This window comes from Drosophila yakuba, chromosome 2L (genome assembly GCF_016746365.2).
Source record: "Drosophila yakuba strain Tai18E2 chromosome 2L, Prin_Dyak_Tai18E2_2.1, whole genome shotgun sequence".
NCBI lineage: Eukaryota > Metazoa > Arthropoda > Insecta > Diptera > Drosophilidae > Drosophila > Drosophila yakuba.
The window spans coordinates 25,404,127-25,416,165 of record NC_052527.2 but is presented as its reverse complement, the minus strand read 5'-3'; the positions used below and the strand labels follow the sequence as shown (position 1 = coordinate 25,416,165).

Sequence of the window (12,039 nt, the reverse complement as noted above, 5' to 3'; positions counted from 1 at the left end):
CTGATTAATACTAAAAAGGACTCAAAGACCAAGATGTACATATTGAAATTAGCAAGCCAAAATTTATAAACATTGTTGTAGCTGTCACTATGACCCACTGACGACATCCACTCGGCACAAGCCAAGAGAAGATTTGCGATCAATGTGATATTAGAGATAATTACTCAACGGTGATATATATCTGTGGCTTAGCTATAAGATATTAAGGATATCAATGTAAAACTAGAATTAGGACAGAGACAGAAAAAGTAGACTAGGTCAGATTTACATTTGAATTGGCCTATTGCGATCAGCAGAACACCGAACAGCCAGCCTCGACACTGTACAATTATAAGTGAACTATTTCAAACAGTTTGCGCAGCGTCTTAACAGATAGACTTCGGACAGATATATGTTTAGTACATAAAATTACAAAAAAAAAAAAATAAATAAATCATTGCAGCTTGTTATGGAGGGGCAATCTATATATATAAAAGGAAATTGTTGGAAAGGTCTCGGGCGCCGTTAGGTCAAGAGCAAAGAAAATTCTGGAAAAAGTCAAAAGAAAAGCGGGAAACCCGTTTTTTACATGCAGCATATAAAACATAGGATGTAATTCTTCTCTGCTTATTTCGGTTTATTTAATTCATGAGACAAACTTTATTTGGTTCATAAATAAATTGTAACAGCAGGCATTTGTTTTTGAGGTGGTAAGTTGAACTGTATTAATTAGGTGTATCGTGCATTTGAGGTTAAACTCACCACTTCCACCTTCTTCGACTTCCTCATTCTCCTTCTTCTTCATCAATTAGAAGATACACGAGCCGAACGCAATAAAGCAAGAAGACTAAAGCATCAATCACGCAGGTTTTCAGAAGAAGAAGGAGGAGGAAGACGAAGAAGGAAGAAGAAGAAGGAGAAGGAAGAAGAAGGAGGAGGATTAAGAAGATCGAGGAGGAAGAAAAAGAAGGATTAAGAAGATGGAGGAGGAAGAAGGAGGATGAAGAAGAAGAAGGAATAAGGAGCATGAAGAAGTCAGAAGAAGAATGAAGAAGAAGGAAGAGGAAGAAGAAGGAAGAGGTGGAAGACGAAGGAGGAGGAGGAAGAGGGATAAAACGGTGAATATAACTTCAAATGCACGATCCACATCATTTACACAGTTCAACTTACCACTTTATTAAATCGAAAATTTCATTGATTTAAGCTGCAGCGCCATTTCTGAATTATAGGATGTCATTTTTCTCTACTTAGTTAGTTCTAGAGTGCTATTCTCTTTCATTCAATTTTGTGCTTTTGGAAATCAAATTGGATATTTTTTTATTTGGAAATCGTTTTCCATGTTAGTATTTTTCATCATATATTAATAGAGTTTTTAAATTAAATTTTTTTTTAGATTCGTAATAAGCCGGATTTGCTAAACACGTGCTATATTGAATTCTACGGTATGTGTTTTGCAGCAAACGCTCCTTGCTGCTTTTAATTACGATAGTGCGATTGATTACAGTGCAAATGACGGTAAGATGTGTACATTGTGGTGCAGCCGAATTTCCAAATGAAACAGATGGCATGTGCTGTGCTAACGTCAAAGTGAAATTGCCAACAATTTAATCTCCACCCGATTCACTACGTTCGCTGATTTTTGGAATGGTATCAACTCCGACACATTTTTTGTCTCATATTCAAGAATACAATGCATCATTTTAAATGACTTCTTTTGGTGCGACAAAAATTGTAAGAGACAATTTTATGCCGACGTTCAAGGTGATTAGTTCTTCTTCCTTCTTCTTCTTCATCCTACTACCTCCTTCTTCTTACTCCTCCTTCTTCTTCTTCCTTCTTCGTCTTACATATTACAGATTCAGGGTCAGATTTACCACCGCGTTGGCTCATTATTACCATATCCTGATACGGACCATCAATTCTTACAAATCTATTTCGTTAGAAATGAAAATCGCGAATTGGATCGGCGATGTACAATTGCTTCGAGGGCAAGGCGACAAATTGTTTCTGAGCTTCAAACATTTTTTCATCAACACAATGAATTAGTTCGAATATTCAAAATCGCTCTCGATCGTATGCCATCGGCTAACCACAAAATCAGCATAAAAGCCGATAGATCACCCATCGGAGAGCATGAAAGACGATTTAATACACCGACAATCGATGATGTGGCTATTGTAATTGTTGGGGACCAGTTTCAATCTCGCGACATCGTGCTACATCGAAGAAATGAGTAATTACAGCGTGTTTCAGAGCTTCACCGCAGCTATGATCATTACAATATCCATTATTATCAATACACCAATGATAGATCCACAAACCATTAGAGTATAATATAAATTCAATATGCATTCATTTTAACACAAGAAGACATTTTAATTTTTTGATAATACATTCATTACAGGTCGTGACATAAGAAGACAATTTCATTTTTAGATGTGGCAAACTTTTCAATCAATACGCTGTTGACATGTACGCAAAAATAGAAACAGAACGTCTGAATTACCTTCGATTTAATCAAGGAAATTTACGATCGGAAGAATATATACATTTGCGAGATGCAATAGTGAATGATGGTAATGCAAATGATATCGGACGTTTAACAATATTACCATCCACATATGTCGGCAGTCCGCGTTACATGCACATACGTTCGCAAATATGGTCGACCAGACTTATTTATAACATTTACATGCAATCCACAGTGGACGGACATAAATGATAATTTATTTGTTGGTCAAAAACCAAATAAACTGCGCGTGTTGATTCAAAAAGTTACACCAAATGAGATTGATCGCATTATATCAGCCGAAATTCCAGATCCACAATTATCCCAAGTTGTTACGAAAAACATGATTCACGGCCCATGCGGTGAACTAAATTCGCCATGCATGATCGATGGAAAATGCTCAAAGCGGTATCCAAGAGCATTGATTTCCGAAACAATAACAGGCAATGACGGAAACCCATCGTATCGACGTCGGTCACCAGACGATTTTGGATATACAACAACAATTACAGTTCATAATAAAGACACTATCATACCAAAATATTTGAAGCTCACATTAACGTTGAATATTGTAATGCAGTGAAGTCAATCAAATATATATGCAAATATGTCAGCAAGGGAAGCGACATGGCTGTTTTTGGAGGGACAACAACTGGTGACAATTGATATGATGAAATTTCACAATATCAAATGGGACGTTACATTAGCACTAATGAAGCTCATTGGAGAATTTATTCATTTCCAATGCATGAGCGATATCCTGCTATGGTTCATTTGGCTGTTCATTTGGAAAATGGACAACGTGTTTATTTTACTAATTCAAATGTGGAGCAGAGAGCGGTACAGCCACCAGCAACAACATTAAATGCATTGTTCCAATTGTGTGAAAGTAATTAATTTGCAGGAACATTGCTGTTCATTTGGACTGCAAAAAAATGGCAACGACATAAAAGAGAAGTTCCAGTTGATGGTCATCCAGGCGTTTTATATAAAGATACTATGGGAAGGTTGTACACAGTTCATCCAAACAACGCAGAGTGCTTTTATTTGCGACTGTTGTTGGTAAACGTTGTAGGACCTCGCTCATTTCAACATTTGCGAACAGTTAATGGTCATTTATGTCAGACATATCGCGAAGCATGTGAACACTTACATTTGTTGGAAAATGATGTACATTGGGACTTGACACTTCTTCTCCACATTAAATACGTATGCTATATGCCATAATATTATCGACATGCTTTCCATCGAATCCACTTGATTTGTGGAATAAATATAATGGTTTAATAGCCGAAGACTTTTTAAATGGAAATGTATAACGAGGCATTGATATCTATTGAAGATATATGCCTTGCGATGGCAAATAAAGCATTAGGTCAATTAGGTTTGCCTTCACCGAATCGTCCAATGCATGATTTGTTTGATCGAGAATTGCAACGTGAAAAACAGTACAATATCAATGAATTGCAAATATTTGTGAATTGAAATTTACTGAAATTGAACGACCAACAAAAACATGTTTACGATACCATTATGCAAGCAGTACAAAATGATGTTGGTGGATTGTATTTTTTGGATGCGCCTGGAGGTAGGGGTAAAACATTTATGGTATCATTGATTTCGGCAGCCATTCGGTCACAACAAAAAATTGCATTGGCACTTGCTTCGTCAGGAATTGCTGCTATTTAATTGGATGGTGGACGAACAGCACACTCAGCATTTAAATTGCTGTTAAATGTGCAGGGTTGTTTGTATTTATTGATTGATCTATTTAAAATACATTAGTGCTAATTACTATATTATTTTTGAACGTGCAGGTGAGTGACAATCCCACATGCAACATATCAAGAAATTCTGGAATGGCAAAAGTTTTGCAGCAAGCAAAAGATGCAAGATCTACGTCAAATTTTTGGTGATGCACTAATAGTATTTTTGTCGGAAGATTTCCGACAAACATTGCCCGTCATTCCACGTGCAACGTTAGCGGATCAGGTCAATGCGTGCTTAAAGTATTATTTCCTGTTGCGACATGTTCAAAAATTGACATTGAACATAAACATGCGTGTTCAATTGCACAATGATCAATCTGCAGAACGGTTTTCGAAGCAATTATTAGAAATCGGAAGTGGCAAAGCTCCAAATACAAATCAAAATCAAAGAAATCACGATTGGTTGACAGATCGAGCAATATTGTCACAAAAAAAAGGAACATGTCAATAAAATCAATTTTCACATTCAAGAAAAATTGCCAGGCGCACTGACATCATATAAATCTTTTGATAGCGTAATAAAAGAAGATGATGCAGTGAATTATCCAGTGGAATTTTTAAATTCCTTAAAACCGCCTGGTATGCCACCGCATTTTTTGATCTAAAAAATCGGCTCATCAATTATTTTACTACGAAATTTAAATGCACCAATGTCCATCAATAAGGCACAAGGACAAATGCTTCAAGTATGCGGGTTGAATTTGGAAGAGCCGAGTTTTTCTCATGGGCAGCTATACGTAGCCTGTTCAAGAGTTGGCATTCCAAACTCTTTATTTGTATTCGCTTCAAATGGACAAACGAAAAATAACAAATTGAAAATAACAAGTTTCAAATAAAATAAATGACTTTCATATGGATAACAAATTCTAGGAATTTTTCATTGAATTTTAAGACTGCATGCGGCGAAGCGCATAGGGCCCACTAGTTATATATAATATATAAATTTAAATATGACACGGAATTCATAACCAATTAGATTTAAAATGAAATAAGGTAAATTAATAGAGAAACTTATACTAATTATTTCCTTTCAGGGGAGATCCATATTCTGCATTCAACTTCCAAGAGGTGTCGGACGACAAACCTTTTTGGTTGCGGTTGAGATGCAGCACGATGTCCTTTGCTCTGATAATGTGAGCAAACGTTGCATTTCGTGGTATGATGGCCGCTCCTAAAGGACAACAAAATTAATTAGTATTTGTGATGGCTGAAGAATTTTTTGACTATATATCATTAATCCAGTTGATGATTACAATAGTCGACGAATACAGAGGACTTCATTTTGCTTAATTTGTAGACTCACACATATTTTGCTCATTGTTTTTTTTTTTTTTGTATTTATTAAGCACATTCGCCACCCTACAACCGGTAAACTTCCTTCTGAATAAATTGAGAAATATAATAAATAATTAATACATATATAAAAATTCAAATTTTTGTTGGAATTTCCTTTTTTTTATGTGTTAGGCGTACAAAATTATTCCGACATTTTTTTTTGGCCAAAACTCAATGGGCGGTACCCATTTAACTACAATGAGTGACACCGAAAATTTAGACCAAGACCAGGGACAAGGAATAGAAGAGGATAGAAACCGACTTAGCGCACAATAAAGAGGAGTTATTCTTAGGAGTCTTAATCTCGATAGCGCATCCACTTCGTACGGCGCTTATTCACATATACAATTAGAGCCAATCCAAGAGCAGTACAGCGCAGAGAATGCAGCGGCGTTCAGCTTTAGTAGGAGGGAAATGGAACAGCTGATCCTCACTTCTCAAGAGCAAAGTAAAATAGATATGCAGCGCCTTTTTGGTGTGCGGATAGAGCAATGTATGCAGACCGGGTTCGCAGAAATGTTAAAACAGTTGGATATGCGAAAGTATTCGCCTTCCTCGTCGTCATTATCCTTGTCAACCAAGATTTTCTGGTCAAGGCAGCAGCCGATTCCCTTCGGTTATTCCGTAATGCAGGAAAATGGAGGGCGAAATTGGACAAGAAACCAATGGACAACTCCAGCGACAATGCAGGCATGCGGACCTAGAAGAAATGCTTCGACAGGAGTAACAGAATCTTGGCCAGCAATACGGCCGAAATATCATCTTTCGTTGCACAAATGGGGGTTCCACTTTACCGGCTGTCAGGGCGCAATGAGTGCCGAGGATTTCATCTTTCGGGTGGAGCACCTACAGCAGCATTACGGGATGTCATGGCAAGAATTATTAAGAGACTTCCATCACCTTTTAGCCGTCAACGCGTCGGAATGGTACTGGCTGTTGACCCGCACGAAACCGCCAAGGGATTGGCCGAAGCTCAGAGGTACCTTGGAGCGGCGTTGCGGTGACAGTCGAAGTAATTATGACCGGACTCAGGTCATAGCAGAATGGAAGCAACGACCAGGAGAGTCCTTGGATGAATATTTCACGGTCATCAGGCGACTAGTGGCGTCGGTAGGATCTAATGTCGACAAGGAATGAATCATCAAGACGGCGAAACGGAACTTGGCAGATCCGATGAAACAGTGGGTGTATCCTGTTCGGGTGTACACACTAGAACACCTATATGAAGAATGTCGGGAAGCAGAAAGAGCATTTGACCCCGATAACGGAAGGCAGCGTTCGCGGATCCCAGCCATGCCCAGATCTCGAAATGATGGAAAGGTGGAAGAGATCCGAAATGTAGTCATGGAAGAGAATAATCCTGTAGGGGAATCGAATGAGTTTGTTGAAGCGATTCCTGGAGGCCCGACGAGAAAATCCGTGCTATGCTGGAATTGTCAGCAACAGGGACATGTTTCTAAGGACTGTGAGTCGGTCCTGCGTAACTTATTTTGTTACAAATGTGGATTGGCGAATACGGTGACGCCGAAATGCCCTAATTCTAATCAGGGAAACGCTCTCCGGAACGCTGGGGTAGCGGGAAATCCACGTTTCGGGAGAGAACCCGTGGAGATGCCGAGGCGACAACAATAATTCAAAACAGAAACTATAAAAGCCCGGAAGAATAACAGAAACAGAGATAAGAGGATTGTTGGATTCCGGTGCGTCAGTAAGCTTGTTGGGAAAGGGCAGCAAGGAGCTAGTAGAAAAAATGAAGATTCCTTGGCGATCCTTTTACCCGAATGTGCGTACAGCAAACGGAGAAGCACAACAGATCCTAGGAAAAATATCAATTCCAGTCTTCTATAAGAACGCCAGTATTAATATGGATATATAGATGTGCCCGTCTCTAGAACAGGAGTTGTACCTGGGAGTCGATTTTTGGAAAGGTTTTGGTATCGCACCAGAAATATTCGGACTCGAGGAAATCGCAATTGAGCCAGGAGAATTGCAAGACCCGAAGGGAAAGATAGAGCCAGAGCCACACGAGCTGAACGAGGAACAGTCGAAAAGGCTAGAAGAGGTCCAAAAATCCTTGCTGACTTTTGAAAACCATGGGCTTGGCAGGACAGCGGTAATGAGGCACTCGATCGAGTTGGTCGCAGGCTCAGTTCCGGTGAAGGACCGCCATTATCCAGTATCGCCAGAGGTACAAAAGCTCATATATGAGGAAGTCGATGAAATGTTGCGATTGGGGGTCATTGAGGAGAGCGATAGTGCTTGGAGTAATACGATTGCCCTGGTAAGAAAGCCGGGAAAAAATCGACTCTGCCTGGATGCTAGGAAGCTGAATTTAATAACTGTCAAGGATGCGTATCCACAACAAAACATTGAGGGCATACTTAGTCGTATTAATACAACAAAGTTCATATCTAGCGTCTACCTTAAGCATGCATTTTGGCAGATCGAAATGGAGGAGAGCCACGGAAAATACACGGCTTTCACTGTGCCTGGACGCTCGCTTTACCAGTTTGTGGTGATGCCGTTCGGACTGACAAACGCAGCACAACGTCTTTGTCGTCTGATGGACAGGGTTATACCGCAGAGGCTTCGGGAAAAAGTGTTCCTGTATTTAGATGATTTGCTAGTGGTATCCCCGACATTTGAGGAGCATATAGAAACGCTGCAAGAAGTATCTCAATGCTTGAGGGGCGCGGGATTGACAATCGGGCTTAAAAAGTCACATTTTTGCTTCAAAGAGCCCTACGAACGGACTCGGACAAGGTAGAAGCGATTAAGAGCATGCCAATACCAAGAAGTGTAAAGGACGTCAGGCGGTTTTTAGGAACAACCGGATGCTACCGCAGGTTTATCAAAAACTTCGCTGAACTTGCAGGCCCGCTGACAGACACGATAAAAAAGGGAAGGAAATTCGAAATGACAATTAAAGCAAAAGAGTCAGTGGAGGCATTAAAGAAAGCGCACATAACAGCTCCAGTTTTGCGACATCCGGATTTTTCTAAACGCTTCTTTATCTAACGTGACGCTTCAGACTTTGGTGTAGGGGCAGTCTTTTTTCAGGAGGTAGAATATGGCGGAAAAAGGCCGATCGCTTTCTTTTCTCAAAAGCTGAATCAGTGTAAGAAAAATTATAGCGTGACAGAAAAGGAGTGCCTGGCAGCCGTGCTGGCTATGTCCCTATGTCGAGATGATGCCATTTACTGTCATAACGGGTCACTCCAGCCTTAAGTGGCTAATGTCCCTAAAGGATTTGAGCGGTAGGTTGGCGAGATTTGATTTTCGCATAGAGCTCCGCAAAGGTTCGGACAATGTCGTTGCAGATACACTGTCCCGAACAGTAGAGGAGATCGATTTGGAAGAAAAGGACGAAATTCTAGGTTTTGAGACGATAGTGTTCGAGTCTGCAGAATACACTCAGTTGCGGAATGATATTGAGGCGAATAAGGAAAGACTGTCAGACTTAAGAGTAGTCGACGGTTTTGTCTTCAAACGTACTCAGTTGCAAGACGAGAAACTGGATATAGAAGAGAACAGTTTGAAGCTATGAATTTCGGCATCCCTGACGTCAACGCTTATCGATCAGGCGCATAGTCCACCCACAAGGTCACATGGAGGGGTAGCAAAAACGCTGTTCCAGTAATGAAGTAACTTCTATTCGCCGGGGATGGTAGCGTAAGTTAGAAGGTACATACGAGATTGCCAGGTATGCAAGGTCTCCTCGCAAATCTACCAACAAAGGACCTAAGCCAGGAATAGGCGCGGAAACGATTACTTCTCGCCCTTTTCAGAAGCTGTTCATAGACTTTTTGGGGAAGTATCCTCTCTCGAAGAGTGGCCATGCATACATTTTTGTTGTCGTGGACCATTTTTTGAAATTTGTCTTTTTAAAAGCCATGAGGGAGGCCACCACAGCAGCGGTAATAAAATTTCTGACCGGCGAAGTTTTTCACACATTCGGCGTGCCCTAGACGGTTCACTCCGATAATGGCAAACAGTTCGTGGCAAAGCGGTTTACGGAGATGCTGCAGAGGTACCAAATAAAACATACGAGAACAGCGGTGTATTCTCCTTAGTCCAATGCGGCTGAATAAGTGAACAAATCGGTTCTAAATGGCATTAGGGCGTATTTGGAGCAGGATCGCCGAGACTGGGACCTATATTTGCCAGAAATAGAAGCTAAGTTCACCAATCAACAGGGTGCACACCGTATTTTGCTCTTTTCGGTCAACATATGTTCACCAGTGGTGCGGATTATCAGTTGGCGAGAAAGCTTCACGCGCTGGAGGACAGCAAAATCCTTAATATGGGGCAAGGCCATAAGTTGGCATCACTTAGGGAGTCCATACGAAATAATCTACATAAAGCACACGAGTCGAGCGCACGGGTTTATAAAGGAACACACGGCAGAACACTTTTAAGCCGGGCCAAGAAGTCTATAGAAGGAATTTTATGCAAACTGACTTTGGAAGGAACTTCAATGCCCAATTTGCCTGAAAGTTTGTTAAATGTAGAATACGCAGGCCTTTGGGTAACCATATGTATGAAGTGGAGGACTTAACCAGAAAAAGGGGTGGAATATTTCATGTTAAGGACTTCAAGCTATAGATTGAGGTCAAAATCCTATACAACCTGTAAGGAAGGAATGGTAAAAGGCGACCTATACTCTGGCGGAGATGGCGACCAACGAAAAAAATCTGTAAGAGACAAGAAATATAAATCTGAATCTTTTGCATGATTGATTGCTTACTTGTCAGCAGAAAGCAGATGAGCGCCGAAGGATTGAGAGTGGATGGGTGGAGTTGTTCGACCAGATTCCGTGGGCGGTTTCCCTCGTTGGGCGCTTAAGAAGGTAATCCTCATTGATATTCCGTGGTTCCAGCTAATGGAGTCCGCCTCCATGAATCCGTTTTCCCATGAGTCCATTGTTTTTCCACTGCCAATGCTCTTGTTTCGGTTTAAGTTGCTCATTGTTAGTGTGGTGTTGTGGACGGCATATCGATAGCGATATCGAACCCCAGCGCAGGGAAGATTTAATACCGAATATTTTGGTAGATTTATTAAGGTCACCTTAATGTTATCCGGCCGTTGACCCGGCAAAATTGAAACAACTGCCATGGTAGGGCCAAAGAAGAAATACGAAGAACAGATTCAAAGTCACGGTCAAGGGCGTTATAACTGCTGCGCTCCGGAGAAATTAAAGTTTTTTATTTGCACGTGCACCAAGATATTGTTTTTTTAATTAAACCATATTTGATTAGAGCTGCAGCAGTACGCCGGTGTTGAATACAAAAATAAAACAAAATCAATATTAAACGAAAATAGTAGTGAAGTTTCGGCGGGGAATACTGGAAAACCTGGTGCGGAAAAAACATTAGGTAAGTGGTCGGCTGCCAGGAGTGAAGCCATGCTTATGGGCATTCTATTCCAGGCCCGACGAAACCCAGTGGAACCCCGAAGAAAAGTCAGCCAGGTCGTCCAAATTGGCCTGGCGAGATTTTTTTTGTTGAGTGGCCATCACCTATTGGCAAGATCCGAGTTTCGACCAGATAACGTTCCTTTTTTTGCTGATCCACAATTTTATTGGGATAAATCTTCGTCGACGAAGACCGACACGCCTCCCGAGTGGCGGCAACGGGAGCCTTTGGGCTTCAGACATTTTTTTTATTAATTTTAGTTACAAATATTTATTTGATAATATTTTTTTTTATTGGGTATTTATTGTTTGTTCCGTCTTATTTAATTATTTATTTAGTAACAATTTATTTATTCACAATTTATTGCAATTTAGGATCTACATTTGGTAATTTATTTTAGATATATTACCAATCACCCGAATATTTATTTATTTAATCTATATATATATACCTATTTTGGATTTATTTCCCATATTTATTTAACACACATATTTACCTATATTTATATTTTTATTATTGTTGAATTGGACCTGATTTCTGTAATTTTGTATTTAAATTACCCTTAATATTCCCCCCTCCCTTGAGAGCTCTTATGGTAGGTCTAAAGAAAATAGTCCAAGTTTAAACAAATGTTGAAAGAAATCCAGTGTGGATATTCGGACCAAGTCAGGGATATGAATATGAAAATTGTAAATAAATAAAAGTATAAGTATTTGGAAACGAAATGAAACTGGAACAGAGTCGAATTAATGGGAGAAGGGGAATACACTAGGAATGGGTGGGTAGAATGTGTGTAGGTGAATGTTTGGGGCAGCTGCATAAATATGCTAGCAGACTGCAAGGTCAGGTAGGGATGAGCATGTGGCCTCCAGTACACCAGAAGCGCCCAATAACAGGAGTCAGATAAAATAATGTGATGTCGACAAACTCATAGATGTTGCTGTTTAATTCGTATTTGAATTTGAATGTAAACGTGCAGATTAATATGTTGTACAACGTAGACTTCAAGTTCTTGAATTCTATGTTTATTGGT

At 40.0% G+C, this 12,039-nt stretch overlaps 1 protein-coding gene and 1 long non-coding RNA gene across 6 annotated transcripts; one reads left to right on the top strand and one right to left on the bottom strand.

The window, feature by feature from the left end:
• Nucleotides 1-1,229: 1,229 nt before the first annotated feature.
• Nucleotides 1,230-5,666, top strand: LOC26535073. 5 transcript variants are annotated; one of them, XR_005560129.2, is made up of 6 exons: nt 1,230-1,318; nt 1,373-1,421; nt 1,484-1,740; nt 1,836-2,212; nt 2,384-4,076; nt 5,292-5,666. It is a non-coding gene; the product is annotated as an uncharacterized LOC26535073 (long non-coding RNA). The 5 variants fall into 5 exon arrangements; XR_005560128.1 differs by lacking the exon at nt 5,292-5,666 and adding an exon at nt 4,306-4,566; XR_005560130.2 differs by having other exon boundaries at nt 1,231-1,318; nt 2,384-3,495.
• LOC26534661 lies at nt 5,109-10,722 on the bottom strand. The gene is made up of 2 exons (XM_039370715.2): nt 10,340-10,722; nt 5,109-5,428 (listed from the first exon to the last, which is right to left on the bottom strand). Exons 1-2 carry the CDS (start codon nt 10,705-10,707, stop codon nt 5,278-5,280), a joined length of 519 nt encoding a protein of 172 aa, XP_039226649.1. The 5' UTR covers nt 10,708-10,722; the 3' UTR covers nt 5,109-5,277.
• Nucleotides 10,723-12,039: the final 1,317 nt, after the last annotated feature.